The 27,708-nt window shown below is 47.1% G+C and overlaps 2 protein-coding genes across 2 annotated transcripts in view; both read left to right on the top strand.

Annotated features, from left to right (window-relative positions):
* Positions 1 to 455: 455 nt before the first annotated feature.
* Positions 456 to 16,908, top strand: chrnb1 (cholinergic receptor, nicotinic, beta 1 (muscle); the record flags this gene model as incomplete). Its single annotated transcript, XM_083684013.1, has 11 exons — positions 456 to 588; positions 2,274 to 2,407; positions 4,059 to 4,103; positions 4,678 to 4,787; positions 6,258 to 6,366; positions 6,742 to 6,886; positions 7,375 to 7,560; positions 9,110 to 9,333; positions 12,583 to 12,749; positions 16,357 to 16,504; positions 16,756 to 16,908. Exons 1-11 carry the CDS (start codon positions 528 to 530, stop codon positions 16,906 to 16,908), a joined length of 1,482 nt encoding a protein of 493 aa, XP_083540139.1. The 5' UTR covers positions 456 to 527.
* A 2,469-nt stretch (positions 16,909 to 19,377) lies between these two features.
* Positions 19,378 to 27,708, top strand: part of chrnb1l (cholinergic receptor, nicotinic, beta 1 (muscle) like) — a gene marked incomplete at both ends in the record, with an annotated part of 12,577 nt that continues 4,246 nt past the window's right edge. Inside the window, 9 exons of the mRNA XM_083684002.1 lie at positions 19,378 to 19,501; positions 22,451 to 22,584; positions 23,058 to 23,102; positions 23,693 to 23,802; positions 24,315 to 24,423; positions 24,602 to 24,749; positions 25,583 to 25,768; positions 26,818 to 27,041; positions 27,371 to 27,546. Coding sequence (XP_083540128.1) covers positions 19,378 to 19,501; positions 22,451 to 22,584; positions 23,058 to 23,102; positions 23,693 to 23,802; positions 24,315 to 24,423; positions 24,602 to 24,749; positions 25,583 to 25,768; positions 26,818 to 27,041; positions 27,371 to 27,546 — 1,256 coding nt within the window. The remainder of the gene's footprint in view (positions 19,502 to 22,450; positions 22,585 to 23,057; positions 23,103 to 23,692; positions 23,803 to 24,314; positions 24,424 to 24,601; positions 24,750 to 25,582; positions 25,769 to 26,817; positions 27,042 to 27,370; positions 27,547 to 27,708) is intronic.

Below are 27,708 nucleotides of genomic sequence, written 5' to 3'. Positions count from 1 at the left end.
AACCAATAACTGTAATCTAAATGGTGCGTAAAAACCTAAATATATAACATTCTATTAACTGGTTCGGTTTGGCTTCCTTGTAACCGATGAGACTTTTAACAAATGAGTGTGAAAGTGTCCTTCAACAAAGTATAGCCGACTAGTTTTATATATGCGGTCTAATCTTATACCAGAGTCGTGCAGTTTAACAGACAAGTAAAACGTATGAAGATCTATGTTGTCGTAATTTAAACATCACTTCATCAATGCAGTCAAATCGTTTTCGCGCCTCGTAGATCGTCAATTGGGGGTCAGTGGGGTGTACAGTCCACAGCCCCCCACCCCCCACCCCCCACCCCCCGCGCGACGAGGTAATTTGAGCAGACAGCAGTTGGCTCGGACTGCCTGACTGACAGACAACAACACTCTGGATTCCATACACGGAAACTAAGGAACTTTCAGCACAAACGGCATAATAACTTGTATTTGTCGAGTGTCAAGAGTAGAAAAACATACTGTTTTGAAGACCTCTCTGTTTCTGGGTCGCTATGAGGGCCCTGGATTTGATCCTGCTGTCATGTTGCTTATGTGGCCTACTCGCTGTGGGAGGTAAGTGCAACTTCAGACAACATGGTGGACGTTGTCACGCATGGCAGAATCGGAGTTTGCTACAGAGTGCTCGCTAAAAGCATATACACATTTAAGATTTAACCGATTATAAACCACTAGTTACAATTTTATGCTCTTTCCCCTCAGACAGGCACTCCAAATATGCGCAGATTTGCGCACTGAGGAGAGGAGTTACCATAATCTGACGCACGCTCTATCCCATGGATATCATCATAGTCATCATTGCCTATAAGATTATGACACGATATAACTGTAGAGAAGACGTACTTGGAGCTAAACAGATATGCCAACATTTAGTTATACAGGCCCATAAAAACAGAGAGTGACTCAGTCACATCCATTATGAACTGAGGAACTGAGTAGAAATCCTCTATTCCAAACTCCCTCTAAGTGGGAAGACCATAATTTCAGTGTGATTAAGTTAATCATCAGCTAATGCTGAGAGGTCTGTAATGATAATTACCTGCCAGGCAGGCAGCACTGTGGGTCGTTTGAGGAGTGGAGAAGGGAGGCAGGCAGGCAGGGACACTGCCACAGCAGCAGCAGATGGCACCTTCACCGGAAGGCCTCGTTACCTTCATTTCATCTCATCTCATCGCCTGGGTTCACAGAAGGAGGGATCTCTCTGTCAGTAGCATCATGGCTCTGAATAACAAGTGGCAGCGGCACTGGTTTTGACCAACTGAAAAATTCAAACTGTTTTTCGCTTTTTCCTAAACATTTACTTTAATGAAGTGCTGATCACACTTCCTTCGGCGGTGGCCACTCTAAATAACTAGTAGCACTTCATTTGTCTGATTTGAAATATGGCCGTATTTCCCTTCAACTAAGTGCTGATGATCATCACAGTTTAATGTAGGCCTGCCTCAAAGTATGAACGATAGAGAGGAAGGGTCTAAATGGTGGCCTGCCGCTCCCAGCCTCCCGGCTGCCTGTCCCTCTGCTTGGCAAATGGAGGTGCCGCGCCGGGTGATCGTTGTCATTTGTTCCTGTCACTTCGTATCCTGCGGGGCCAGTGGTTTGTGAGACTTGATAAATGCCGCGCCGCCAGAACTGCCGATTATAAATGCTTCCAACCTTCGGAGGAGGGAGTTGAAAACTGGAGTTGAGCATAGAAATGTAGGCCTAGTCTACCCCAGCGTCAGTATGGGACAGTTTGGCAGGACTGGAGTTGTTACAAGGCTACTAGGCATTACAATGGGGTCTGCCCTCTCACACAGACAACACCTACTATAGCTCTGCCACTGTACCTGTGCTATGGTGATGTAGTCGGTATAAACAGCAGAAAATATGACCAACTGGGTATTGAACCATGGGTCAACTGCATGACTCAAGACTGTGTTAGCCCATAGAGCAGAAGCCTAGAGGTATTTGCTCTGGGAGCTAACACCAGTCTATGGGTGTCAGGAAAGGTTACTCTTAGAGAAGCGCCAATCCCATACTGAGCAGGTTTTTTAATAGGATCGGTACACTGTATCGGCCGATACTCAAAGTTCACTACTCTGAATTGGTATCAGCAATGACAAAGTGGTATCGGTGCATCCCTAGTTCCTCTCATCACATGAGCCACCTCTGCTACACACAGTGATACAAGCATTAGACAGCGTTCCCTGTGTGTGGATACCCATTAACCTCATCCACGGTGTCTCATCCTCCATGTCCAGAGGCCTCAGAGGGGGAGAAGCAGCTGTTCACAAAGCTGTTCACTAACTACAACCTGAAGGTGCGCCCAGCGCCCACGCCAACGCACAGGGTGGTGGTCAGGGTGGGCATGATCTTGTCCTCCTTCGGCAGCCTGGTAAGGGTAGACACACACACACACACACATCTCTCTCTCTCTCTCTCTCTCTCTCCCTCTCTCTCTCTCTCTCTCTCTCTGTATCTTTGTTTCTGTGTCTGTTTCTCTCTATCTCTCTCACTCTTTCTCTCACACGCACACACATGCACACATGCACACACACACACAGGCACACACACACAGCATAGTTTTGTATGATGGGACTAGCTTGACATCCAGGCATCTAGACATCTAGATATTTCTAGTACAGTACACTGTGCTGACTGTATCAGCTAGTTAATCCTCTCCTCCTTTTGACCTAGCACATACCCACTAGGTCACTGTATCCTCTGTTTCCTGCTTCTCTTTTTTTTAATAACTGCTCTTGGCTAACTGCCCCTGACACACACACACACACACACACACACACACACACACACACACACACACACACACACACACACACACACACACACAGACTCACAGACTCACACACACACACACACACACACACACACACACTCCTTAACCCACCAATCAAGGTCATCCTCACTCTGGAGAGGAAGTCACATGGCTTGGAACCTTTTGAAAACTGACCCACTTGGAATCTGGAAGCCCGTCTGCCCACAACTGTCCGTAGCTACATTACCGTAGCCAACCTATCCACAACGTTACTGGCAACATTACTCTCTCATGGTGGTGAACATAACTCCAGACTTACAGGAAGTGAGTGAGTAAGTGATAGGGCTATGATCTTGGAAGACTGATAGGCTCCCGTCCTCTCTCTCTCCCATCCCTTCCCCCTCTTCACTCCTCTCCTTTTCCCTCTCTCCCAGCTGTCTCTGGGACATTCCTCCTGGAGTTTTAAATAGCAGCGCCCCGTTCACTAGGCTCAGTGCTGCAATGTCTCTCTGGTCAGACAATCACACAACCAACCCCTGTCCCCCCTGTCCCCTACTACCACCACCATCTCTCACCCCTTAAACCCTCACTACTACTTCCCTGTTCACTAACCCTACCTCTCTACCCATCTCTCTCTCTCTGTCTCTGTCTGTCTCTCTCTCTCTCTCTGTCTCTGTCTGTCTCTCTCTCTCTCTCTCTCTCTCTCTGTCTCTGTCTGTCTCTCTCTCTCTCTCTCTCTCTCTCTCTCTCTCTCTCTGGACTGTCCCTAACCCTACCTCTCTACCCATCTCTCTCTGTCTCCCTCTCTCTCACTCTCTCTCTCCCTCTCTTTCTGTCTCTTTCTCTCTCTCTCTCTCTTTCTGGAGTATCTCTAACCCTACCTCTCTACTCCCCCCCCCCTCTCTCTCTCTGTCTCCCCGGTGGTGTCTGCTGCTACAGCAGGAGGGCAGACAATAGGACTGTATCTGTCTCTCATCCTATAACCCTCCTCCACCTGTTGCCTATTGAGTCCCAGTAATGATGTTTGCTGTATACTTATACTATAGAGATATGATAGTGTTGAAACTGGAGGTTTGGAGGTGTATTGAAAAACTCTTAGGGTTTAAGAAAACAATAAAGTTCAATCATTTGTTATGAATTGAAATCAGATGGAATTACAAGGGCAGTGGCCATTAGACAATCCAAGGGTAGCAGCCTTTAGAATGCTACACATGAGTTTGACCATGTATTGGTTTATTAATGATTCTTATTGTATGCTCCTTCTCTCTAGAATATGAAAGCAGAAGAGATGAGTACAATCGTTATCATGAACCTGGTAAGTGTGTGGACAGTATACCGTACACACTCATCAATGGTCACTGTGTCGGACTGTATTTTATACCCAGCCTACAGCTTTCTTCATCAAAACACCTTGACTCAAATAACAAATTCAACTAACTTTATTTGCATGAGAAATATATCATAATGCATCACCAGAGTTTACAAAGCGGAAATGTCAACACACTGCACACACATTATGCAGCCAGTACGATCAGTTGGAATAATAATACACAGTTTATGCTAAATGAAAAATTATGCAAATGTTATTGATATTATTCATGGACAAATGCACAGGAATATTGTGCTCACTATAATTAATGACAGTAGCAGGAAAATGTGAATTCACTTTGATCAAATGATGAACTGGTTAGATCTCTAATTGGAAAGTTATCCACCTTTGTCTCTCTCCTTTCCCACTCCAATACACTTTGATTTTCTCTTCTCTGTCTCTCATCTTTCTGTTATAATATTTCCATTTCTCACACACACACACACACACACACACACACACACACACACACACACACACACACACAAACACACTTACCCATGTCCATATGTTACTGCAGGAGTGGACAGACCACCGGTTGGCGTGGAACCCTAAGGACCACGATGGGATTGAGGTGATGCGTTTACCTTCGGGAAAAGTCTGGCTCCCTGACATCGTCCTGATCAATAAGTAAGCCACATTCCAGTGCCTGACTCTGAGAAGCTAGGGCATTTGGTACGATGTCTCTATGGTTGTGTGCTTGACTCTACAGTATGCTCTCTCCCTTGCTACTCTAGCCCCTGGGCACTGCTATAGATGAGTGTACTCTGCATACCTACTGTAGTGAAATACCTGGTAGATCATCTACATATGGTAGGAAAATGTTTGAACAACTAGGCCTCTCTCTGTTCCTCAGACTGAGCTCTTGAGAGGTTCATTTGGATACTAAGTGGCTAAGAAGATTGCGCCAGATGCTTTTTTGGAATATAGTTTTTTTTATGGCTTCAGCTTTAGGTAATTATCATTCACCACGACAGACAGTCTTGTAAGTTAACTGCAATGTTTTCTGGCAATAGCTGGACAGGTCAGTCAGGAGGACAGAGAGAGGTTCCTGCCCACTCCCCCTATCTGTACCACGCACACACACGCACACACACACACACACACACACACACACACACACACACACACACACACACACCTCAGTGTGGAGGCTCCCATTAACTCTGCTGTAAATATCCCCTCAGCTCCATTCATCACTGCTTTATAGGCAATTAAGCAGTATGGCTCCCCAATAACAGACCCACTGGCACCACTCTGCCGCTCCAGCCAGGAGCGTGCTCTCTCGGAACCGTGCTCCCTCGGTACCACACCGGGGAGCGGAGAGACGCCCTCACACACTCCCCAGTATCACTTTGCTGAAGTGTGTGCACTAGCAGGCGTGTGCATGTACGTGTGCGTGTGCGTGCATCCATCCGTCCGTCCGTCTGTGCATGCGTGAGTGTGTGTGTGTGAGTGTGTGCATGCGTGTGTGTGTGTGTGTGTGTGTGTGTGTGTGTGTGTGAGAGAGAGAAAGAGAGAGAGAGACCGAGACAGAGAGAGTGATCAATGTTTGTCATTTTATCTCTCCAAACACCTTCACAGGGACAGGGTTTTAGGAGCCTCGGCCATAAGGACTGGCTTTCACCACAGTCTTATTGCCAAGCCTATAAAACCAGGCACTGTACACTGGCTGCTAAATGTGTGTGTCTAATTACATTGATGTCTCTGTTGTGTATTGCATTATAAGTGTAATAGCAATGACAGCCCTGTTTAGTCCAACCCAACAGTTTAGATAAGGGCCGTAGAGCTAGGCAGCCTTTGTCTATCTATAGATGCCATTTAGCTGACGCTTTTATCCAAAGCGACTTACATTGCAGTGAGTGCATAAATTTTTCAGTATATATACTACCAACTGAGCCACAGAGGACCACTATCTGGACTCATGGTTTTGGTTTGTTCATATCTCTTCCCCACTACTCTCTCTCTCTCTCTCTTTCTCTCTCTCCCTATCTCTCTCTCTCTCTCTCTCCCTCTGTCTCTCTCTCTCTGGACTGTCCCTAACCCTACCTCTCTACCCATCTCTCTCCCCCCACCCTCTCTCTCTATCTCTCTCTCCAGTAATGATGGGGTGTTTGATGTAGCCCTCCATGTCGCTGTCCAAGCCTACAGTAGTGGGAGGGTGACCTGGGCTCCTCCTGCACTCTACTGCAGTATCTGTGGAGTCAAGGTGAGACACACACACACACACACACACGCGCACACACACACACACTGTTCCTCTAAAGTGTTCTAGTGGTCTGTGGTCATTTTCCTTTAATCAAAGCATCCTTTAATCAGCACCCTTGTCTCTCTCTCTCTCTTTATCTGTGTCCTCTGTTTTCTTTTCTTTTTTTCCCTCAACCCCCCCCCGGTTGTCAGGCCTGTCGCTAGTTCTACCATGTTTGATCTGTCGGCTATGCCTTTGTTCAGCGTTGTTCAGAATAGATTATTCTAAGATTTATCACACAGAAAGGAAGTGTTGCTTGTCAGGAAGTTGTTTCTGTGTTTTATTTCCCTCTGGGTGTCATAACACCCCATTCCTCTTCCTGCTTCCTGTGGCCAGGTGACATACTTCCCCTTCGACTGGCAGAACTGCACCATGGTGTTCCGTTCCTACACTTATGACGCGTCAGAGATAGAACTGCAGTACGCTCAGGACAAGAAGGGCAAGGACATCAAAGAGATTGTCTACGATGGTGGTTTCAGTGGTAAGGAGATGGGAAGACAGATACCCACATCCTCTCTGTCTGTGTCAATGTGTCAGTTCATCACCTCGGTCACCTGTCAGTTCGTCCTGGGGACATTCCCTCCTTTACTTAGGAGATGGAAAGAGTCATGGCCAAAATGTCTTGATGATAGCTGCCATTTGCGGGTTACTTTGAATAAGGGAAAGAGTGAATGAATGAGCGAATGAATGGATGAACAATCAATACTATACTTACTACGCTATGTGTGCACTTTGGTTGCTAACACCGATCACCGTGGTGGTCATCCAGTTTTAACCACGGGGGCCAAGTGCTCACTGTGGTGATGCTTCAAAACATTTATTCTCTCATATACTTGCTTCGATTTGTACAAATTCGTAATAACATCATCCAAGAGACACCGACATTGCAAGTTGATCACAATGCTCCAAAACATTGACACACTGACATATGTGGGTGATAGTGTTTTGATGGTCCCTGTGTGTCCCCAGAGAGTGGAGAGTGGTACATCAGACACAAGCCCAGCAGGAAGAACGTGCGTGAAGACCTGTATGAGGACATCACCTTCTACCTGATCATCGAGAGGAAGCCGTTCTACTACGTCTTCAACATCATCATCCCCTGCATCCTCCTCACCATGATCGCCATCTTCAACTTCTATCTGCCCCCCGATGCAGGTGAGCTGGGATAGGGCTCATGGACCATTCCTCTAGACACTCGAGAGGAATAGAAAGACACACGTATCCCCTCTCCTGACATTCACACCACCTGTTCATGACAGGTGTTATGTATGCCAAATAATACTGTCACTTTATTAAAAACATGTTTCATGAGTATCATTCACGGAGGATGTGGATATGCACATGTTCATGACAGCCAATCAGAAACAGGTGACAGGCACAGCTGAAGTTATTTAAAGTACTCATTTTATAGATCCATGATTGGTAATATATATTTAGACTAAAAATAGACTTGTAAAGCTACCAGCATTCACCATAGCCTATCACATACAGTACACACACAGCTCAGCTCTAAATAGGCTAGTGAAACCAAACAAACTTACCTTTGAACATTTTGCTCTTTAGGACCCAAGGCTTCCCTGAGAAGGCATAAACAGGGGTGTTTCTTCTCCCCTTAGTGACAGCAGTGGCCATGCATTGCGACAGAGCACACTGCACAAGGACACATTTAAGCCTGGGTCCCTGGGGCTCAGTATGTAAAGCTCTCTCTGTCTCTGTTCTCCTCAGCCTTGTGGTTCTCTATGGGCCTGTGGGAGCCCCTCAAGGTCTCTACGCTCACTCACTCTCTCTCTCTCTCTCTCTCTCTCTCTCTCTCTCTCTCTCACACACACACACACACACACACACAGACACACACACACACACACACACACACACAAACACATACACAAGCGCACACACAGTGTGTCTGTGTGTGTGTGTGTGTGTGAGACTGTAAGTGAGTGCATGCATGCGTGCGTGCGTGCGTGCGTGTGTGTGCGTGAGTGCGCGTGTGTGTGCATGTGTGTACTTGTGTGTGTGTGTGCGTAGGAGAGTAGGAAAGTAGGCTAGGGTGTAAGTGGTTGGTAATGTCACCCTTGAGCTGAATGTATTGGTGAATGTATTTGTTAGTATGGGTGAGTGTTTGATCGGACATTGGACAATATGTTGTGTAAATGCTTTTCCACATCAGGGGAGCATCACTCCAGGGGTCCTTGCTTCCACTCAGGATGGAAAATGAATTCCCCATTAGATCCATTAGTTGTGAATTACATGGGCCAGCTACTGTTAAAACAGTGGATCAATCCCTTTCGCCCAGTAACGACATGTTACAAATCATTAATGGTCCACTAGGACGAGGTTAATTCCACATTTAATAAAACATTACGCTCTATAAATCCCTCTGTATCCCATTAGCCAAACCACTGGATGCTTGCTGTGTGTCCTCTGTATGTCTGTCCGCAGAGGATGGTGAGGTGTGTGTGTGTGTGTGTGTGTGTGTGTGTGTGTGTGCTTGTGTCTGTGTGTGTGTGTGTGTGTGTGTGTGGGGGGGGGGGGGGGGGGGGGGGGGTGTCTGGGTGGCTGGGTGCATGCATGCGTCTGTGACTGTGTGAATTGTCTGTATATATCTGTAAGTATAATATAGGTATAATAGGTAGATCATTCTAGAATCTGTGTGTCTTTTATCTGTGTCCTCTCTCTAACCCCTATCCTCCCTCCCTCTCAGGAGAGAAGATGGGCCTGTCCATTAACGTGCTGCTCACCCTGACTGTGTTCCTGCTGCTGCTGGCTGACAAGGTCCCAGAGACCTCCCTGGCGGTCCCCATCATCGTCAACTACCTCATGTTCACCATGATCCTGGTCACCTTCTCAGTCATCCTCAGTGTGGTGGTCCTCAACCTGCACCACCGCTCCCCCAGCACACACCACATGCCCATGTGGGTCCGCAAGGTGAGACCAGACCACACGGTCACCTACGCCCTCTGATGGTCACTGAAGGGTCATTCTCTGTCTGTAAAGGAACGGTTGTGTGTGAGAGGAACTGTTGTAAAGCAAGAGAGGGGCAGAGAGGAAGGGGGTTAACTCGTACAAGAAAGGGTTCGTATTCTGGCTGTGTTTGATTTTCTAAAAGAATGGAGATGTGAGACATCATAGAGGTCCATTACTGTGGTATGTTGTGCCATAGAGTTAGAAGCATAACCGGAACACCCTATTCCAGGCCGGGGCTAGTGTGGCCGTGGTCATGTTCAATTGAACCAACTGTTCCGGGTCTCAGAGAGAGGTGTGGTGAGGTCAGCCCCAGCCACAGGCAGACCCCAGCCACAGCATCAGGAAAAGCAGCAGCTCCTTTTTCTGTCTTAACCCAGCAGGGGAGCACTGAAAAGGACGGTAATGGTTAGGGGCAGGAGAGGGGGGAGGCTGACAGGAGTGAGGACGGGGTGGGGGACGGGGGGGCGGGGGGTTGGGGGGGGATTGACTCATGAATACTTATGACAGTGAGAATGAGGCAGGAGGAAAATAGCAGAAATGAAAAGAAGATCTAGTTTTTAGAGGGAGTCAGTCGCAGGGGGAAAGTGAATTAAGCCTCTCCTCAGCTGACACCCTGAACACCATGTTATACCATTAACCTCCATCAATAGCTTTGGCCTCTACATTATTTAAAGCTAATTACCAGCCTGGTCGGCAGCGAAACACGGCACCCCGCTCCGCCACCCCGTATGGCTCAACAATCGCCAACCATACGCCACAAATTTGCATGTTCTAATGGAATAGAAACTGCTTCGAGATGAATGAAAAAAAGAAAGAACCCCCTATAGTGTACCCCCTCGTCTTCAAACAAGGAGTGTGTGTAGAAGATATTGAACTGAGGAGTTTTTTCGTTTCTTGAAATGACAGGATCATTGACAGCAGCACGGTGCTGAAGCATTCATTAGCGGCTCTGCGCTTCTGCTCTCTGACGGAACGGGGACTACTTCTGTTGATTAGCGTAGCATACGGTAGAATAGAATGCCATGCCTCTGGAGCAACCGTATGAGTTGGTCATGTCATTGACATTTGCTTCACACTATGGAGCAAAAGATACGTAGGATATGTAGGAGGGCTATTTCTATGCATTCAGTTCCCTTCCTGCTTTTGTGTGTGTGTGTGTGTGTGTGTGTGTGTGTGTGTGTGTGTGTGTGTGTGTCTTTGTGTGTGTGTGTGTGTGTGTGTGTGTGTGTGTGTGTGTGTGTGAGAGAGAGAGAGAGTGAGAGTTTATTGTACTGTTACTGTTTATTGTACAATGAAGGACTGCACATAGACATCTTTTCACCCTCAGACTTTACATCTGCTAACATTCCAGCTACAGTACAGTGTGTTCCCCTCACACAGGGAAGAGCAGGAAGCCAGTCAAGTTACAATGTTTATCATGATCTCCATGGAACCTGTGTCCTCCAGGGGGAGCTTGTGTATCCTCAAGCTCTAGGATCACTGACTTGGATTCATATTGATAGCCTCCGCTATTAACCACAGTAGTGTGTGTGTGTGTGTGTGTGTGTGTGTGTGTGTGTGTGTGTGTGTGTGTGTGTGTGTGTGTGTGTGTGTGTGTGTGAGTGCTCGAGTGTTGTCACGTAAGTGCCTGGCAGTGTTGATGAAATTGCCTCTTGCCAGTTTACCAGACAAGGATTCAATTCACTCCTTGGCTGTTCTTCTGGAAAGCTCACATCAATCCTGTGAAAGCCAACAGATGTTCCTATCTTCCCCCAACATAACAGAAAACACTCTGCAGCCAGATCTCTGTCCTATTACCTCGAAAAAAGACACATACACCAAGCCCTCAATGAGTTTTCTATTGACAGTTGATTGAATTCCCTGGGACTACCGTTTGAGAATGAGAGAGCAGTATATTGAGATTCAGTCATGCAAAAAGGAGAGTTGTGTATGCAGGCTCACTCTCCCCTGATGAGAGCAGAGATGAAGACTGAGAAGGTTGGATGGTTCAGGACAGCCAATCACCGTATCTGCTACTGTGGACATATAATACCCAGATACTGTATATGTCCTGCACTTGTCAGAAAAGGTTATCAGTATATGTCATATTGGTTCTATATCATTGAAAAAGTTATCAGGTGGGTATTACAGTGAATCATGTAGGCGTATGGTAAGTAGAAGTGACAGCCAACCGCTGGTTAACAGCTTAGCTGACAGTCTAGTAACTCTGAGGGCTCAGGGTCATATCCAACCATGCACACAGTACCTAACACCCACAGTACCCTGCCCGCCCATACAGGTTATCTCAGCCATACATTGAGTGAATTTTACTGTGTATTACCTTCTTTTTTACTGTGTATTACCTTCTTTTTTACTGTGTATTACCTTCTTTACTTGGCTCTTCTCGACAGCTTATCTGATAATGTGGTATTTCCGATGGTACTGTGATAAAATTGTATTTCCAAGGTTCCAAGTTTATTGGTCATAAGCACAGGATACAGTTGTAAATTGTACAATGAAATGGTTACTTTGCCAGCTTAATCTCAGTGCAAATAAGTAAGAATAAGGATGAGTAAGAATAAAAATACAATAATAACACAATAGACAAAAAGTGTAAAAGGCAAAAGGCAATAAGTGTAAGATAAAGTGAGCAATAATTAATAGCAGCAGTGATGGTAGTGTGTGTGTGTGTGTGTGTGTGTGTGTGTGTGTGTGTGTGTGTGTGTGTGTGTGTGTGTGTGTGTGTGTGTGTGTGTGTGTGTGTGTGTGTGTGTGTGCGCGTGTGTGTGCGTGTGTATGTGTGTGTGTGTGTGTGTGTGTGTGTGTGTGTGTGTGTGTGTGTGTGTGTGTGTGTGTGTGTGTGGGTGGGTGGGTGGGTGGGTGTTTGTGTTTGTGTGCGTGCGTGCATGTGTGTGTGTGTGTGGGTGGGTGGGTGTTTGTGTTTGTGTGCGTGTGTGCGTGCGTGCGTGCGTGCGTGCGTGTGTGTGTGTGTGTGTGTGTGTAATAGGAGAGAGCGAGTGCTTGTGTGTGGTTGTGCAGAAAGTTAGTGCAAATTGTCTTAGGTGTAGATGAGCAGCAGGTGGGCAGCTAGGGTAAATCCAATGATGCATGCAGTACCAGCAGCTACACCAGTCACAACACAATCATTTTGATATTGAAACCAAGAAGATATTGCCCCTTGTGAATAGAAAATTGAATTGAATTGCTTACCCCCTCTCTTCTGTCTCTCAGATCTTCATCCACATGTTGCCCCCCTACCTGGGCATGATGCGGCCCAAGAGGGAGACCCCCCTAGAGCAGCCCAAGAGGGAGAAGACGTCGGCCATCCACAGCCGCGCAGGAGACGAGTACTTTATCCGCAAGCCCAACACCTGCTTGCTCTTCCCCAAGCCCAACAGGTGAGGCCACAGGCCACTGGCCACACTGGTTACTATGTGTTCTGAAGGAGAGAGTCCAGCCCAGTTCTGTTCTGAAGGAGAGAGTCCAGCCCAGTTCTGCTCTGAAGGAGAGAGTCCAGCACAGTTCTGCTCTGAAGGAGAGAGTCCAAGCCAGGTGTTCACAATCCATGGGGCTCTAATGGCTGTCTGAGTGCTTTTCTGAATCCCTTTCTCTTTAAACCTAGCCCTTTTACACACACACACACACACACAGACACAAGCATGCAGACACACAGGCACAAACACACACACGCACGCACGCACGCACGCACACACATGAAGACACACAGGCACAAACACACACACGCACGCACACACATGAAGACACACAGGCACAAACACACAGCACCAGTCAGGGGAAAACCCTGCAGCTTTATCAACCTCACAGACATGCTCCCCCATCTCTCTCTCTCTCTCTCTCTCTCTCTCTCTCTCTCCCTCTCTCTCTCTCTCTCTCCCTCTCTCTCTCTCTCTCTCTCTCTCTCTCTCTCTCCCTCTCTCTCTCTCTCTCTCTCTCTCCCTGTTTCTCTGTCTGACTTCCTGTCCTGTGATATAGAATAAAAGCATATGATGAACTCTTTTGGCACATTCATACGGACCATAATAAAAGCATATAATGTACTCTGGCATGTGAATCATTGGTGTGTGTAGTGGGCAGGGAATGTGTCTACAGTAGGGCTGTGTAATAAAATCCATATAGCCAATGATCGCAATGTTCTTTTTTACGATACTGCGTTGATAATCCAACCCTAGCATCGCAAGAGAGCAGCGATGTATGTGTACGGTATAGAGACAATAATGGCTTTATCTCTCTGAGGCTTTTGGTTGTGAAGCGACAGTCAGCAGCCCACCCTATAAATGATACTACTAACAATAACTGTCCTCTCTCTATGGTAATAACACACTGGAACCAACCACAGAATCATAATAGCACTGCTAATGGAATACTGGATCACTGCTAGAGGGACTTGGGCTTCTCGAAGGTGCTTTTTGGGAGGTTTTGATAAGGTGGGGGGGGGGGAGTGGTCATGCCCAGTTAGCAAGCTTGTGTTGGTCCTTAAGTGGCCTGTTGTCGGCAGAGTCAGCGTCCCTCTATCAGCAAATGATGTCTGCGTTGTCCCCCTGCCATTGGTTAGCCGAGTATTAATTTCGGTAAAAGATAGGAAACCCTCAACTGGCCCTGACTGGCACACTGCTCTGGCTGTTGGCAAGCCATAGTCTCTGCTCCTTTGCCAACCTCTTCCCGCTACCTTGCCACCCTCTTACTGCTCCCACGTCACTCTCTTCCCACTCCTCTGCCACCATCTTCCTGCTACTCTCTTCCCACTCCTCTGCCAACCATCTTCCCTTTCCCTGTCACAATTTTTCCACTCCTTAACCTAGCTTTATATTTAGCTCCAATGGCTGAAGCATGGATCTTTACGTACTGTACCAGGGTTATGGGTCAGTCTTTCATTGGCATGCCAACTGTTGGTCTACTACTGACATGCCAACCACTGATGTCTGGTATGCACAATGGTATGCCGACCGTTGGTCTACCATCATCACGCCATCATCAGTCTTCCATTGGCATACTGACCGCCGACCTACTGTTGGCATGCCGTTTGCACCTACGGCACAGCGACTGTTGGCTGCCGTTTGCATTACGACCGTCAGTCTACCATTGGCATGCCACAGTGGGTCTAACATCTCTCTTTCTACGTAGGTCTAAATCATGTCCTGTGGGTATTGAGTTACGAGGCTGGAGAGAGAGACAGAGAGAGACAGAGAGACAGAGAGAGACAGAGAGAGACAGAGAGAGAGAGAGAGACAGAGAGAGACAGAGAGAGAGAGAGAGAGACAGAGAGAGAGAGAGAGAGAGAGAGAGAGAGAGAGAGAGAGAGAGGGAGGGAGAGAGAGTAAGACACAGGCGGAGGGGAAAATCATTGCTGAAATAATAATGACCCAACGCAAATCGCCTCTGACACATGTGTGTCGCAGGGGTGGGGGGGGGTGGGAGGGGGGTTTGAGTTGGGGGAGCGGGGCAGGACTCTATTAGAGTGATTCGATGAGGCAGCAGTATCCCCCTAAGCCCCCCCACCATCATCTCCACCCCCACCTCGCCTTCTTAATTGGTTTTACTGCGTGTCTTGGCACCATAGACGGCAGTCTTAGTTGAATTAGTCTTCCGGATTAGTCATCTGCATCATTCTGATGAAGTGATGCTCTATCAGAAGGAGGGGAAGAAGGGATGGTGGGAGGGAGGTCAGCGGGTCAGAGAGGAAGTGTGCCGTTGAGAATGTGTAAAGCGGCGGATTTATCCTCCAATCAAATTTGAGACTAATGCTCCCCTCCCTCTACTGAGGTCAGTGCCGCTCGCTTGCCCACTCGCCGGGAGACTCACAGCGCTGCATTGTAAACCCAGGAGCTGCCCAGAATACCAAGCAGAGAGAGAGGACCAACCTGCCTGAGAGGTTCTGACCAGAACCAGGCAGGAGACGAAGCACCACACTGCCCCCTGGTGCTGGTTTTTTAGAATTACAACATTATTAGCCATCTGTTTTACAAAGCTGAAAATAAAATCAAAAAAGTGTGAAAGGTGTTTCATAATAAAAAAAACTATGTTAGGAATGACCACAGGAGGAGTGGAGAAACATCTGTTCAATTAGAGAAATAATCTCAATATGTCCAGGATTATGGGAGAAGGACATAGGCCAGGAGGGCTGGTTTAGGGACTCTTGTGGTATGTGATACAGTATGTCACTGTTATGTGATATGTTACTGAGCCTGATTCACACACACAGGCTATGTTATTTTATGACGAGGTGTTTAGGGTGAGGCGGCATGCTGAGAGAGTTGGTTATGCACATAGAGTTTACTTTATCTACTCAGTTCCATATTGTAAATACTACATTGAGAACCTCAGGATTATGACAAAGCAACATCAAATAGCAGCATCACCAATGTCTCTGACTCCACCTATCAACCCACAATCCTTCATTATGACCCATCGTTCCAAGTAACCCTGGCCAACTCCTGGCATCCCATAGTAACCTGCTGTTACACGGGTCAACAAGTGAACAGGCGAGATGGCTTGGCTTCTCCAGGACAGCGGAGTCAGCGGTAAAGCCTAGCTGAGGGACTGAGTCTGACCTTCTCAGTGTTCCGCTGTGAAAGACGTGCCGGAGAGGAAGAAGTGCAGAGTCGCTCATAAACATGCTGCTATTTCACAGCTTTTAATTAGTGATGAGTTATGTCTACCCCTGTCTGCATATTCAGCCTGTGTGATCTGGCGGGTGTTGACATTTTGAGTGCTTTTAACCCCTTCCTTTCCTCTTGTCTCCTCAATCAACGTGACCCCTTATCTACTTCATGTTGATCTGATTTGCATATTTATATGCAGTATGGTCATAACTTAACTCTCCGCTCTCTGATAGGCTAGATGAAATGTTCTACATTTGACCTTCACCTATCTGATCCTTTCAGATCTCTCTATGTCAGAATAGGGGGGAGTGGCTAGCTTAGGGTTGATTTGGGATTGGGCATAAGGGTACTGTATTTAACCCCTTCCCCTTCTGTCTGTGTCCAGGTACCAGCCTGAGGGCATGTGTACAGACCTGAGGAAGTTCATCGACGGGCCCAGCCACTATCTCACTCTTCCTCCAGAGCTCAAGTCTGCCATCAATGCTATCACCTACATCGCTGAGCAGCTGCAGGCTGAGAAGGACTATAACGCAGTGAGTTAATGAGTGCACAGGGTAGGGAATGGGTTGGGTTGATGCCTGTCTGGGGCTGGAGCTAGCAGGACTTTAACTTGCTTTCATTTTTCTCTCAGTTCTCTAGTTTCCTCAAATCTTCTTTGACTGTATTTAGAAGAATATTGACATTCTTCTGCATTGTTTCTAGTTCTGTCAGTCTTATCTCTATTCCTCTCTCTCTCTCTCTCTCTCTCTCTCTCTCTCTCTCTCTCTCCATCCCTCCGGTCCAGCTGAGGGAGGATTGGCAGTTTGTTGCCATGGTAGTGGATCGCCTCTTCCTCTGGATCTTTGTCATCTTCACCACCTTGGGCACGTTGGGCATCTTCGCTAACGCCAGCTTCAACTACACCCCCAGTGACCCCTTTATGGACATGGAACGTTGATCCCACCCCCCAAGAAAGACCCTAAACCTCACCTCATTGATAATGCCAAACAACAGCCCCCCCCCCCAAAAAAAAAGCCCACCCTGACAGTTCTACCTGTATCAAGCACAATGTATATTCAGCTGACGCTTTTAAAGCAACTTACAGTATAGTGAGTGCATACATTTTGTATATACAGTAGGTCTCGGCGGGAATGGAACCCCCAACCTAAGTGTTGCTAGTGCACACAGGACCATATCCAGCCACACTTTTTCTTACCTCCACTGACGCCTTGGAATTAGACAGATGAATAGCTTTATACTGTACATGATGCTAGGTAGTGTTCCTTTTTCTACCTGCTGTGTTGCCCTCTGCCCACTGGTATTACAGGGTGCATTCAGTGACGGGTATATGTGTGGCAGTGAAGGCTGGTGGAGGTAGAAACCGCAGGACGGGCTCATTCTAATGCATGGAATGAAATGAAGAATGGTATCAAACACGTGTTTGGGGTGAACCCATAAACACAGTGAAAACCAGAGACTATAGTGTATGCATCCCTGTGTGAGAATGTGACTTTATGTTCATCCGTGAAGAATGGTATCAAAAATGTGTGTTTGATACCACCGGCCTCCCCTGGTGTGAACCCATAAACACAGTGAAAACCAGATACGATAGTGTATGCAACCCTGTGTGAGAATGTGATTTTATGTAGCGCGTGCTAGAGATATTTCTGTATCTATGATAATCCTTCTGTGTATTTGTGTGTGTGTGAGGGGCTATTCCTGTGTTGAAGTATAGAATAGCACACAAACTCAATTCACCAGCTGCACCAACAGCCTGTGGAATTCCCATTACTACAGAAACCTGTGCCTCACACACACACGCACGCACATGCACGCACACACACACACACACACACACACACACACACACACACACACACACACACACACACACACACACACACACACACACACACCACGCACACATTCGCACATTGTGAACATAAACTCTCTCTCTCTCTGTCTCTCTTTCACTGACACACACACACACACACACACACAGACACACACACACACACAAACACAAGCTTGTTGTGCTTCTTTTTCTTTTTAAATAAAGATCTGAGGAGAAATATCAAAGGCTCCATCTGTTGTCAGAATGTTATCCTCCCTGTGCCGTGAGAACTATACCCAGACCTCGTCACCTGCTGGCCCTCTATTTATAACACAGCCCACTGGTCACTCCTCAGGGACCTACCAACAGCACTGGCTGTGTGTGTGTGTGTGTGTGTGTGTGTGTGTGGATGGTCTCTCATCTGCAAATGGGTGGTCTCTACGTTATTATATTATTTTGAAAATGACACGTCTTAGTTCACTTCTATGTTTGGTCTCCAGTAGCCTATAGGACAGTGACCCAGTAGCCTATAGGACAGTGACCCAGTAGCTTATAGGACAGTGACCCAGTAGCCTATAGGACAGTGACCCAGTAGCCTATAGGACAGTGACCCAGTAGCTTATAGGACAGTGACCCAGTAGCCTATAGGACAGTGACCCAGTAGCCTATAGGACAATGACCCAGTAGCCTATAGGACAGTGACCCAGTAGCCTATAGGACAGTGACCCAGTAGCCTATAGGACAGTGACCCAGTAGCTTATAGGACAGTGACCCAGTAGCCTATAGGACAGTGACCCAGTAGCTTATAGGACAGTGACCCGGTAGCCTATAGGACAGTGACCCAGTAGCTTATAGGACAGTGACCCAGTAGCCTATAGGACAGTGACCCAGTAGCCTATAGGACACTGACCCAGTAGCCTATAGGACAGTGACCCAGTAGCCTATAGGACAATGGAGAAACCCAGTAGCCTATAGGACAATGACCCAGTAGCCTATAGGACAGTGACCCAGTAGCTTATAGGACAGTGACCCAGTAGCCTATAGGACAGTGACCCAGTAGCCTATAGGACACTGACCCAGTAGCCTATAGGACAGTGACCCAGTAGCCTATAGGACAATGGAGAAACCCAGTAGCCTATAGGACAGTGACCCAGTAGCCTATAGGACAATGACCCAGTAGCCTATAGGACAGTGACCCAGTAGCCTATAGGACAGTGACCCAGTAGCCTATAGGACAGTGACCCAGTAGCCTATAGGACAGTGACCCAGTAGCCTATAGGACCGTGACCCAGTAGCTTATAGGACAGTGACCCAGTGGCCTATAAGACAGGGATCCAGTAGCCTATAGGACAGTGACCCAGTAGCCTATAGGACACTGACCCAGTAGCCTATAGGACAGTGACCCAGTAGCCTATAGGACAGTGACCCAGTAGCCTATAGGACCGTGACCCAGTAGCTTATAGGACAGTGACCCAGTAGCTTATAGGACAGTGACCCAGTGGCCTATAAGACAGGGATCCAGTAGCCCATAGGACAGTGGAGAAAAACTGACTGCCAGTGTGTGTATATTGGGAGTGGAGCAGGCTCGAGGGTATGCAGGTTGGAGAGACACGGTCAACTCTGAACCTGCCAGAGATTTATGGGCTGTTTATGTTTGTGTACTCTGGCAACCCTAACAGGCCAGGCACGCCATCTTTACGAAATCAGGGTCAAACGAGTGAGAGAACAAATCGAGAGGGACAGAGAGAGAGAGAGAGAGAGAGAGAGAGAGAGAGAGAGAGAGGGAGAAAAAGTGAGGGAGAAGGAGAGAATAAAATGTCACCGGAAAAATGTTCCTTGGTATTTGTATATTATAATCCTTTCTTCATAAGCACTCTCACTCTCTAAAGCATTGTGGCTGAATACAGCCGTATTAACATGTATAGAGTCTTATAGATGCTGTCATATAGCAGTTTTATAATGATAACGTGCCACAACATTTAGCTTTATGACACTTCATAAGAGGGAGGTTGAAGTGAAGTGTCATGGCCTAATTACCTTATTACCTGCCTGTGCTGTTTGAGTGCGGTGACCAGGTGCTGGGCAGAGCTGACCGGAGTTCCCCCAGTGTTCAATGCTCCGAATATCAGTCACTGGGCAGCTCTGAGAATGCCTGCCATTCCACCAAACAACAGAGAGAGAGAGAGAGAGAGAGAGAGAGAGAGAGAGAGAGGGAGAGAGAGAGAGAGAGAGAGAGAGAGGGAGAGAGAGAGAGACAGAGAGAGAGAGAGAGAGACAGAGACAGAGACAGAGACAGAGACAGAGACAGAGGGAAAGAGTGAGAGGAAGAGTGAGAGCAACAGGCACAGACTAACTATACAGAGAGACATAGATGGAAAAAGAGAGAGAGGGAAAGAGAGAGAGAGAGAGAGTGAAATGAGAAAGTGAAAGAGATAAAGAGGGTGGCATGCAAGAGGTTGCCCCAAGAGCACACTGTCACCTGATGTAGGGAGTCTCTCAAGTTCCTGTGCACTGTTACCTCTACCCCCTCCCCTCCTTCCTCCCCAGGGGGAGTGATCATCTGAACCTCTCCCCCTTTGTTCTCCCCAAAAATATCCCCATTGTCATGACCCCCTCCTCCTCCCCCACCAAGTGAAACCTCGGTGGTGGTGAGCACCAACAGGTGCCTGCCTCAGAGGCTTCCCAATCCAAACACATTCCACCCTCCTGTCAATCCCAGCACAGCCAGCCAATCAGGCCTCAGCGTCACACAGCGAACAACGCCCACAAAAAAGTAAGAGCGACAGAAAGACAGAGAGAGAGAAAAATGGCTTGCACGCATAACCACGGCCCCATCTGAAAGGTTGGCATAGCTGTACGGTACCAGGAATAGTGGCCGTTTCCTGCACTGGCCCTGGGTGTGTGTGTGTGTGTGTATGTGTGTGTGTGTGTGTGTGTGTGTGTGTTGGAGTGTGTGTGTGAAGATTGGTGGAGTTTGATCATCCAAGGTCCGGGTGCCCACCCACTTGAGGTCGGGCGCGGTGGATATCTGAGGGTCTGACTGCCAGCAGGTGAAGGGGCAAGACGGGCGTCTGGATGGTCTGTGGTGATCTGAGGATGAGGATAATGATGATGATGAAGAAGGGAGTGAGGATGGATACTCTCCTATGGGTAGTGTGTGGCTATAGCCTCTTTCTCGATCTCACTGGTAAGGCAAGTGTGTGTAATGCACATGCATGTTTGTTGCATTTGTGTGTGTGTGTGTGTGTGTGTGTGTTAAAGGTCTGTGGATACAGTATGTGTTTATAATGACCAACTGAACCAACACACTCAGCATAAGCAGTGTCATATCATGACATATACTCCAAATAAATACTCTGTCAATCAACATAAACTTTTTTAAAAGAGTGGCAGAAGACAGACAAAAGTGACACTAGGGCATATTTATGTCATACTGTGAACAAGGTCTGAATGTGCGTTTTCACAGTGGCAGAGAGGAAAGAGAACAGGAAGAAAAACAGAACGATGCCTTTGACGCTGACCCAGCAGGGGGGGGTTGCAAAACAAACATGCCAGTCTGTGACCTCTGTTGTAGTGTCATTGTTTGTGTCTCTGGGGAGCGCAGGGAGCACAGGGGTATCACACATTTTACTACTTCCTCTAGTCTAAAGAGAGAGAAAGGAAAACATAGGGAGGTAGAGGTTGAGTGAGAGAGAGGTAGAGGAGAGTGAGAGAGAGGTAGAGGAGAGTGAGAGAGAGAGGTAGAGGAGTGTGAGAGAGAGGTAGAGGAGTGTGAGAGAGAGGTAGAGGAGAGTGAGAGAGAGAGGTAGAGGAGAGTGAGAGAGAGGTAGAGGAGAGTGAGAGAGAGGTAGAGGAGTGTGAGAGAGAGGTAGAGGTTGAGTGAGAGAGAGGTAGAGGTTGAGTGTGAGAGAGGTAGAGGTTGAGTGAGAGAGAGAGGTAGAGGAGTGTGAGAGAGAGGTAGAGGAGTGTGAGAGAGAGGTAGAGGTTGAGTGTGAGAGAGGTAGAGGAGAGTGAGAGAGAGGTAGAGGAGTGTGAGAGAGAGAGGTAGAGGAGAGTGAGAGAGAGGTAGAGGAGAGTGAGAGAGAGGTAGAGGAGAGTGAGAGAGAGAGGTAGAGGAGAGTGAGAGAGAGGTAGAGGAGAGTGAGAGAGAGGTAGAGGAGAGTGAGAGAGAGAGGTAGAGGCAGCCAGACGTGACCGCGATAGAGTCATTGTGATTACAGGACAAGGAGAAAAGGAGCCAAAAACTTGATGGAAAGCGAGGGAGAGATATACAGACATACATTCTAGGATTGATAAGAGTTTTACTGCTTGACTGATCAAAGCAAAACTGGGATTCAAACATCAATAAAAGTTGGACCTGTCTCCGCTCTAAAAGGAAAAACCTCCCCTGATCAAAGATGAGACGGAACATTTAATGAACCATATTAACACTTCATTGTGTGATAATCAGGATCTATTTTGATCCTCGGTTTTGATGGTATTCCAGACATGCCTTTGATCTCTTGCCGTGCTGGATATCGATTACAACAACTCATTCACCTTTGCTGCCCACTGTACACCACCTGCCCTAGTCCTTACTTCTCTTCTTTCCCCTCTCTCTCCCTCTCTATCTCTCCCTCTCTCTATCTCTCTCTCTCTCTCTCCTCTTCCCTCTCTCACCTTCCAGGTGCGTCAGAGACAGAGAAGCTGCTGCACAAGAACCTGTTCAAGGACTACAATCTGAAGGTGCGACCAGCCAGGTCCTGGGAGGAAAAAGTCATGGTCAGGGTGGGGATGACCCTCTCCCAGCTCGTCAGCCTGGTACGCCCATTTGCAGATGAGAGACCATGCACAGCTCACACACACACACACACACACACACACACACACACACACACACACACACACACACACACACACACACACACACATACACACACAAACAAATGCCAGTATATGAACAACACACAAATATATACAGGCACACATACACACACACACACACACACACACACACACACACACACACACACACACACACACACACACACACACACACACACACACTCACACATACAGCATACTCACAAAGCACATTTTGTATCTCCAGCTACATAATAACCACGGCCTTCGTTCCCTCCTGGCACTGCCAGCCCACCGACGGGCGTTCAGTGGCATACAGCCTCCAATCATGCATAGCCAATTAGCTTTCATTGGACAAGACTGAGTGTAGCAGGCTGCCATGCACAACAAGATTCAGCACAGGGCCTAATGTCTGTATCTCTCTGCTACAGAATGAAAAGAATGAACAGATGACAACCAACGTGTTCATGAATCTGGTGAGCGTGAAACATTAATCTTCATCTCCTCTTCTCTCCTCTCCTTGCTATGGTCCCCCTTTCTTTTCAAATGGACTTGTCACTTTTTATAACTGCAAATTATTGCTTCTTTATCTCGCTTGCAGACTCGCTCTCATGCTCCGTTTCTCTCTTTCTTTTCATTTGCTGTCTCTCCCCGCTCCCTTCCTCTCCCGTGCTAATGAGAATTCGGAAGGGCCTGAGTGTGTGTGACAGCGGAGTGTGTATCGCTAAAAGTGTAAATGACTTATCACAGACAGATGTAACAACCTTATAAATGACAGCAACACGAGAGAGCAGCATTAATGATTTCACCCTGCCTGTTCCTATTCTGCCCTCACTCCTCTCTCTCCACGTTATTAATACTAACTCTTTATTTCTCTCTTTCCTGCTCTCTCTCTCTCTCTTTCCTGCTCTCTCTCACTCTCTGTCTCTCCCTCCCTATTTTATTCTCACCCTCTGTCCCTCTTTACTGTATGTGACTCTTTCTTTCCCTCTATGTCTCTCTCTCTCCCTCTCCCTCTCTCTCTCTCTCTCTACTTCCTTCCATCTCTCTCACTCTCTCTCTCTAGGCATGGAAAGACTTCAGGCTGTCATGGAACCCAAAGGACTATGACGATATTAGTGTTCTCAGGATCCCTCCTAAGAAGGTGTGGCTTCCAGACATCTACCTCATCAACAAGTGAGCTTCCTGTCACCCAACACCATCCATCACCATCATGCACCATCCATCCTATATGGTTCAGACCAGGCAGATAGTCTCTAGGATATTCAAGGATATGTATATCTATGTACATCACATAATTGCTGTATTTGACCCCACTGTAAAAGCACTCCTGGTCCATGTCCTTTATAAAGACTATAGACTGATAACCAGGGGATGCTGATTAATCAGTCATTCAAATTCTATTAACCAAGGGATGCTCAAGCATACATTATTGCTTTATTAGTTTTGTACAAATAAGAATAGACCTTGTATGTCTTTATCTCTTATGTAATATATCAATTGAAAACATGATTGCAAAAAAACTATTCTACAAAGAAATCTATTATGTATATTTTTAGGACAATGTTTTGTCACAAAGTGCTTAAGAGTGAGCCGAACCTAGTCAGTATTACAACTGTAAATCTGCATATCCATGTGATTGACATGAACCATGCATGTTGTCTCTGTGTGACTCCCCTCTTCTACAGTAATGATGGGCAGTTTGACGTGGCGCTGTATGTCAACGTGCTGGTGTACAGTACAGGCACGGTCAACTGGCTCCCTCCTGCTATCTACCGCAGTAGCTGTTCCATAGAGGTAACTCAACACGACAAGGACAGCATTATTTTTTTTTAGCATTATTTATCATGATTGGACACAGTTGGACACATGTCGTTCATTAGACATTGTTTATTGAAATTGGTTTGGTCGGTCACAGTAGAGTGTTTTAACTGTTAAAAAGTGTAGTAAAGAAGTAACTCCTCCCTCCCTATAGGTGGGGTACTTCCCCTTCGACTGGCAGAACTGCACCATGGTGTTCCGCTCCTACACCTATGACTCGTCAGAAGTGGACCTGCAGTACGCTCTGGACGAGAAGGACAAGGAGATACACGAGATCATCATTGATGAGAATGCCTTCACTGGTCAGTCCCTCTCCTCTCCTCTGTTCTGTTCATGGGTGTGTCAAGACTGCCAGAGGCCCTGGGGATAATCACCTCCCCATGCCAGTCCAGACTGTATTTTTCATAGGCTATTTAAGGATCAGAGGATACATCTTGTTGATGAAACGTCATGAAATAATACAACACTTTTCTCCTGTCTATCAGTTAGTTAACTTGGTTGTTGTGTCAGCTAGGGATGCACGCCCAAAACTGAGCAATTTCTGCCACATGTTTTTCCCCTCTGAAAGCGTATAAGATACATGGGGTACATACTGTGTAGGAAAATGCAGCTGCAGGTTGCCCGAGGATGGAAAAGGGTCAGCTGTCACTTGCTAACTGTCTATGCTTGAAGAGAAGGCAGGGAGTGCGTAGTTAAGAAAAGAAACAAAAAACCCCTGACTATAGGCTGCACATTTCCAATACTACACTATAGGTGACTGTCTGAGACTGGGTGGGGGCCCTAAGATGGTGGGGGTCTCTGCTACACCAGTGGCTTGTGTCAGGGACTGGATAAGGTTAGGCCCCCAGAGCTCAGAGATGGCTGCGGGGAGTCTGCTACACCACTGTGGTCATTAATCCAGGACTGACCACCTACCAATTGCTAATTAAATATGTGATAATGTTCTTTCACCATTTCATGATTTTTTTTAAATTATTTTCTTTGCTCAGCCTCCTGGGCCCAGGGTTTCAGCACCAGTAAACCTGTACGTTAATGGTTCTCTCCTCTCCTCTCCTCTCCTCTCCTCTCCTCTCTTCTTCTTTCTCCTCCACCCTGTTCATTATCTCTCTCCCACCCACCCCCCCCTCTTCCATAGAGAATGGGGAGTGGCAGATCAAACACAAGCCCAGCAGGAAGAACGTGCATGAAGACCTGTATGAGGACATCACCTTCTACCTGATCATCGAGAGGAAGCCTCTGTTTTACATCGTCAACATCATCGTGCCCTGCATCCTCACCAGTGTGCTGGCCATCTTTGTCTTCTATCTGCCCCCTGGTGCAGGTCAGGCACAGACCCAGGCCCTGTATGACACACCTGTTAACTCAGTAGAATAGTATGGCTCACCTTACAGTACAGTATTTGATCACACCACTGGCAACCCTTTTAAATGAAGTTGCCCCTATACCTGTGTAGTAACACTGTAATTACTATAGTAACAACATTGTATTTACATGACATGATGGAGTTGAGCGGTTTGTGTTGTGTTCTTTCACAAGTGGAATCAGGAACTGTAACATTGTGTAGTATAGGACCCAGGAGCAGAGAGGAGACCAGACCAGAGGAAATGCAGTTCAAAGGCAAAGCCACTTTATGAAGTATTCCACAGGGTATACAGGAACCACTTTAGCAAAATAATAAACATCAATCAACATCAGCAATAGCGAGATACGTCCTTGGAGACCATAAGGTAACATACCACAGGCGAGAGTGAAGCTACCACAGAGGAATAATGAAACATACAACTTAAATAGGACTGGCCTAATGAAATAATAAGAGGCACCTGTGTGCCTGAATGTTCATGGGTCTCCGCTGCCCCCTAGTGTCCAGATGGAATCATGACAGGAACAGTACAATTGAAGAGTTACATTTACATTTACATTTATGGCATTTAGCAGACGTCTTTATCCAAAGCGACTTACAACTAATACATTTGTGAAAGTAAGTGAATCATCTATCCATCAGTCATCATAAGAAAAAGTTTTTTTTATTATTTATTTACGGTAGAGAAACTGTACAGGGGGGTAGTGGGGATGGAGGGACAGTTAAGATGTAGCCTGAAGAGATGGGTCTTCAATCTACGGCAGAAGATTGGTAGTAACTCTGCAGTCCTGACTGCAGTGGGAAGCTCGTTCCACCAGCGGGGTGCCAGGACAGTTAAAAGCTGTGACCGAGTAGCGGCGGCGGTGCCAGGCGGCCAGCCGAGGTGGAAGAGTGGAGTGATCGGGCAGGGGTTTGGGGCTTCTTCGCATGTCTGTCAAATGAAAGATAAAAAACATTACAGCAGAACAATCACTGCTGTGTTTTAACGATGTGTCCTCTTTGTCCCCCAGGTGAGAAGATGACCCTGTCCATCTCGGTCCTCATCGCCCTGACTGTCTTCATGCTGCTGCTGGCTGACAAGGTCCCAGAGACCTCCCTGGCCATCCCCATTATAGTCAACTATGTCATGTTCACCATGATCCTGGTCACCTTCTCAGTCATCCTCAGTGTGGTGGTCCTCAACCTGCACCACCGCACCCCCAGCACACATATAATGCCCTTGTGGGTGCGCAGGGTGAGTCCGGCTCCTGCAGGGCTGCGCTAGGGCTCTATGCAACATGTCTCTATGCAACAGACAGGCCAGGGGATCCTCAGAATTAGTCTTTTGAATACACCGCCTGTAACTGTAACTGTAGCATATAGTTCTGTATATGTGATACATGTACTTACAGTACTATTGTCTGCTAACCCTTGAACATATACAGTAAACCAAAGCCTTAGTTTCAGAAGATTATCTAGCTTGTCCAGGGACTGCTCCAAAATCTGGAGATCTAAATCATCTCACAGAAAGTAATATTAGTTAAACATCCTGATTGTTAACATAGCTACTCTAACCTCCCTCAGGTGTTCATCCACTTCCTGCCTAAGTACCTGGGCATGCAGAGGCCCCAAACAGAGGAGCCCATGAAGGAGGAGACCCGCCCAGACACACCCCTCCAGAGCATCCCTGGACACAGGCCGGGAGGAGAGTACTTGTTCCGTAAGATCAACCCTGAGCTGGTCCTGCCCTGGAGAGGCAGGTAACTATCAACCTCGTTGAGTCCAGGCTGTCCTAGTTCGCAAAAATCTTTTGCAGAAAGTAGCTACAAAGGGGTGGGAACCCATTCGAAATGAGTGATGCCTCGCGACACGTCATACCAATCAAATACCTTGTTTGGGCGGAGCTCCAAAAAAACTGAATT

This window comes from Argentina silus, assembly GCF_951799395.1.
Source record: "Argentina silus genome assembly, chromosome: 1".
NCBI classification, from domain to species: Eukaryota; Metazoa; Chordata; class Actinopteri; order Argentiniformes; family Argentinidae; genus Argentina; species Argentina silus.
Note: the sequence above shows the minus strand (reverse complement) of the source record. Positions and strands in the feature narration are given on the sequence as shown.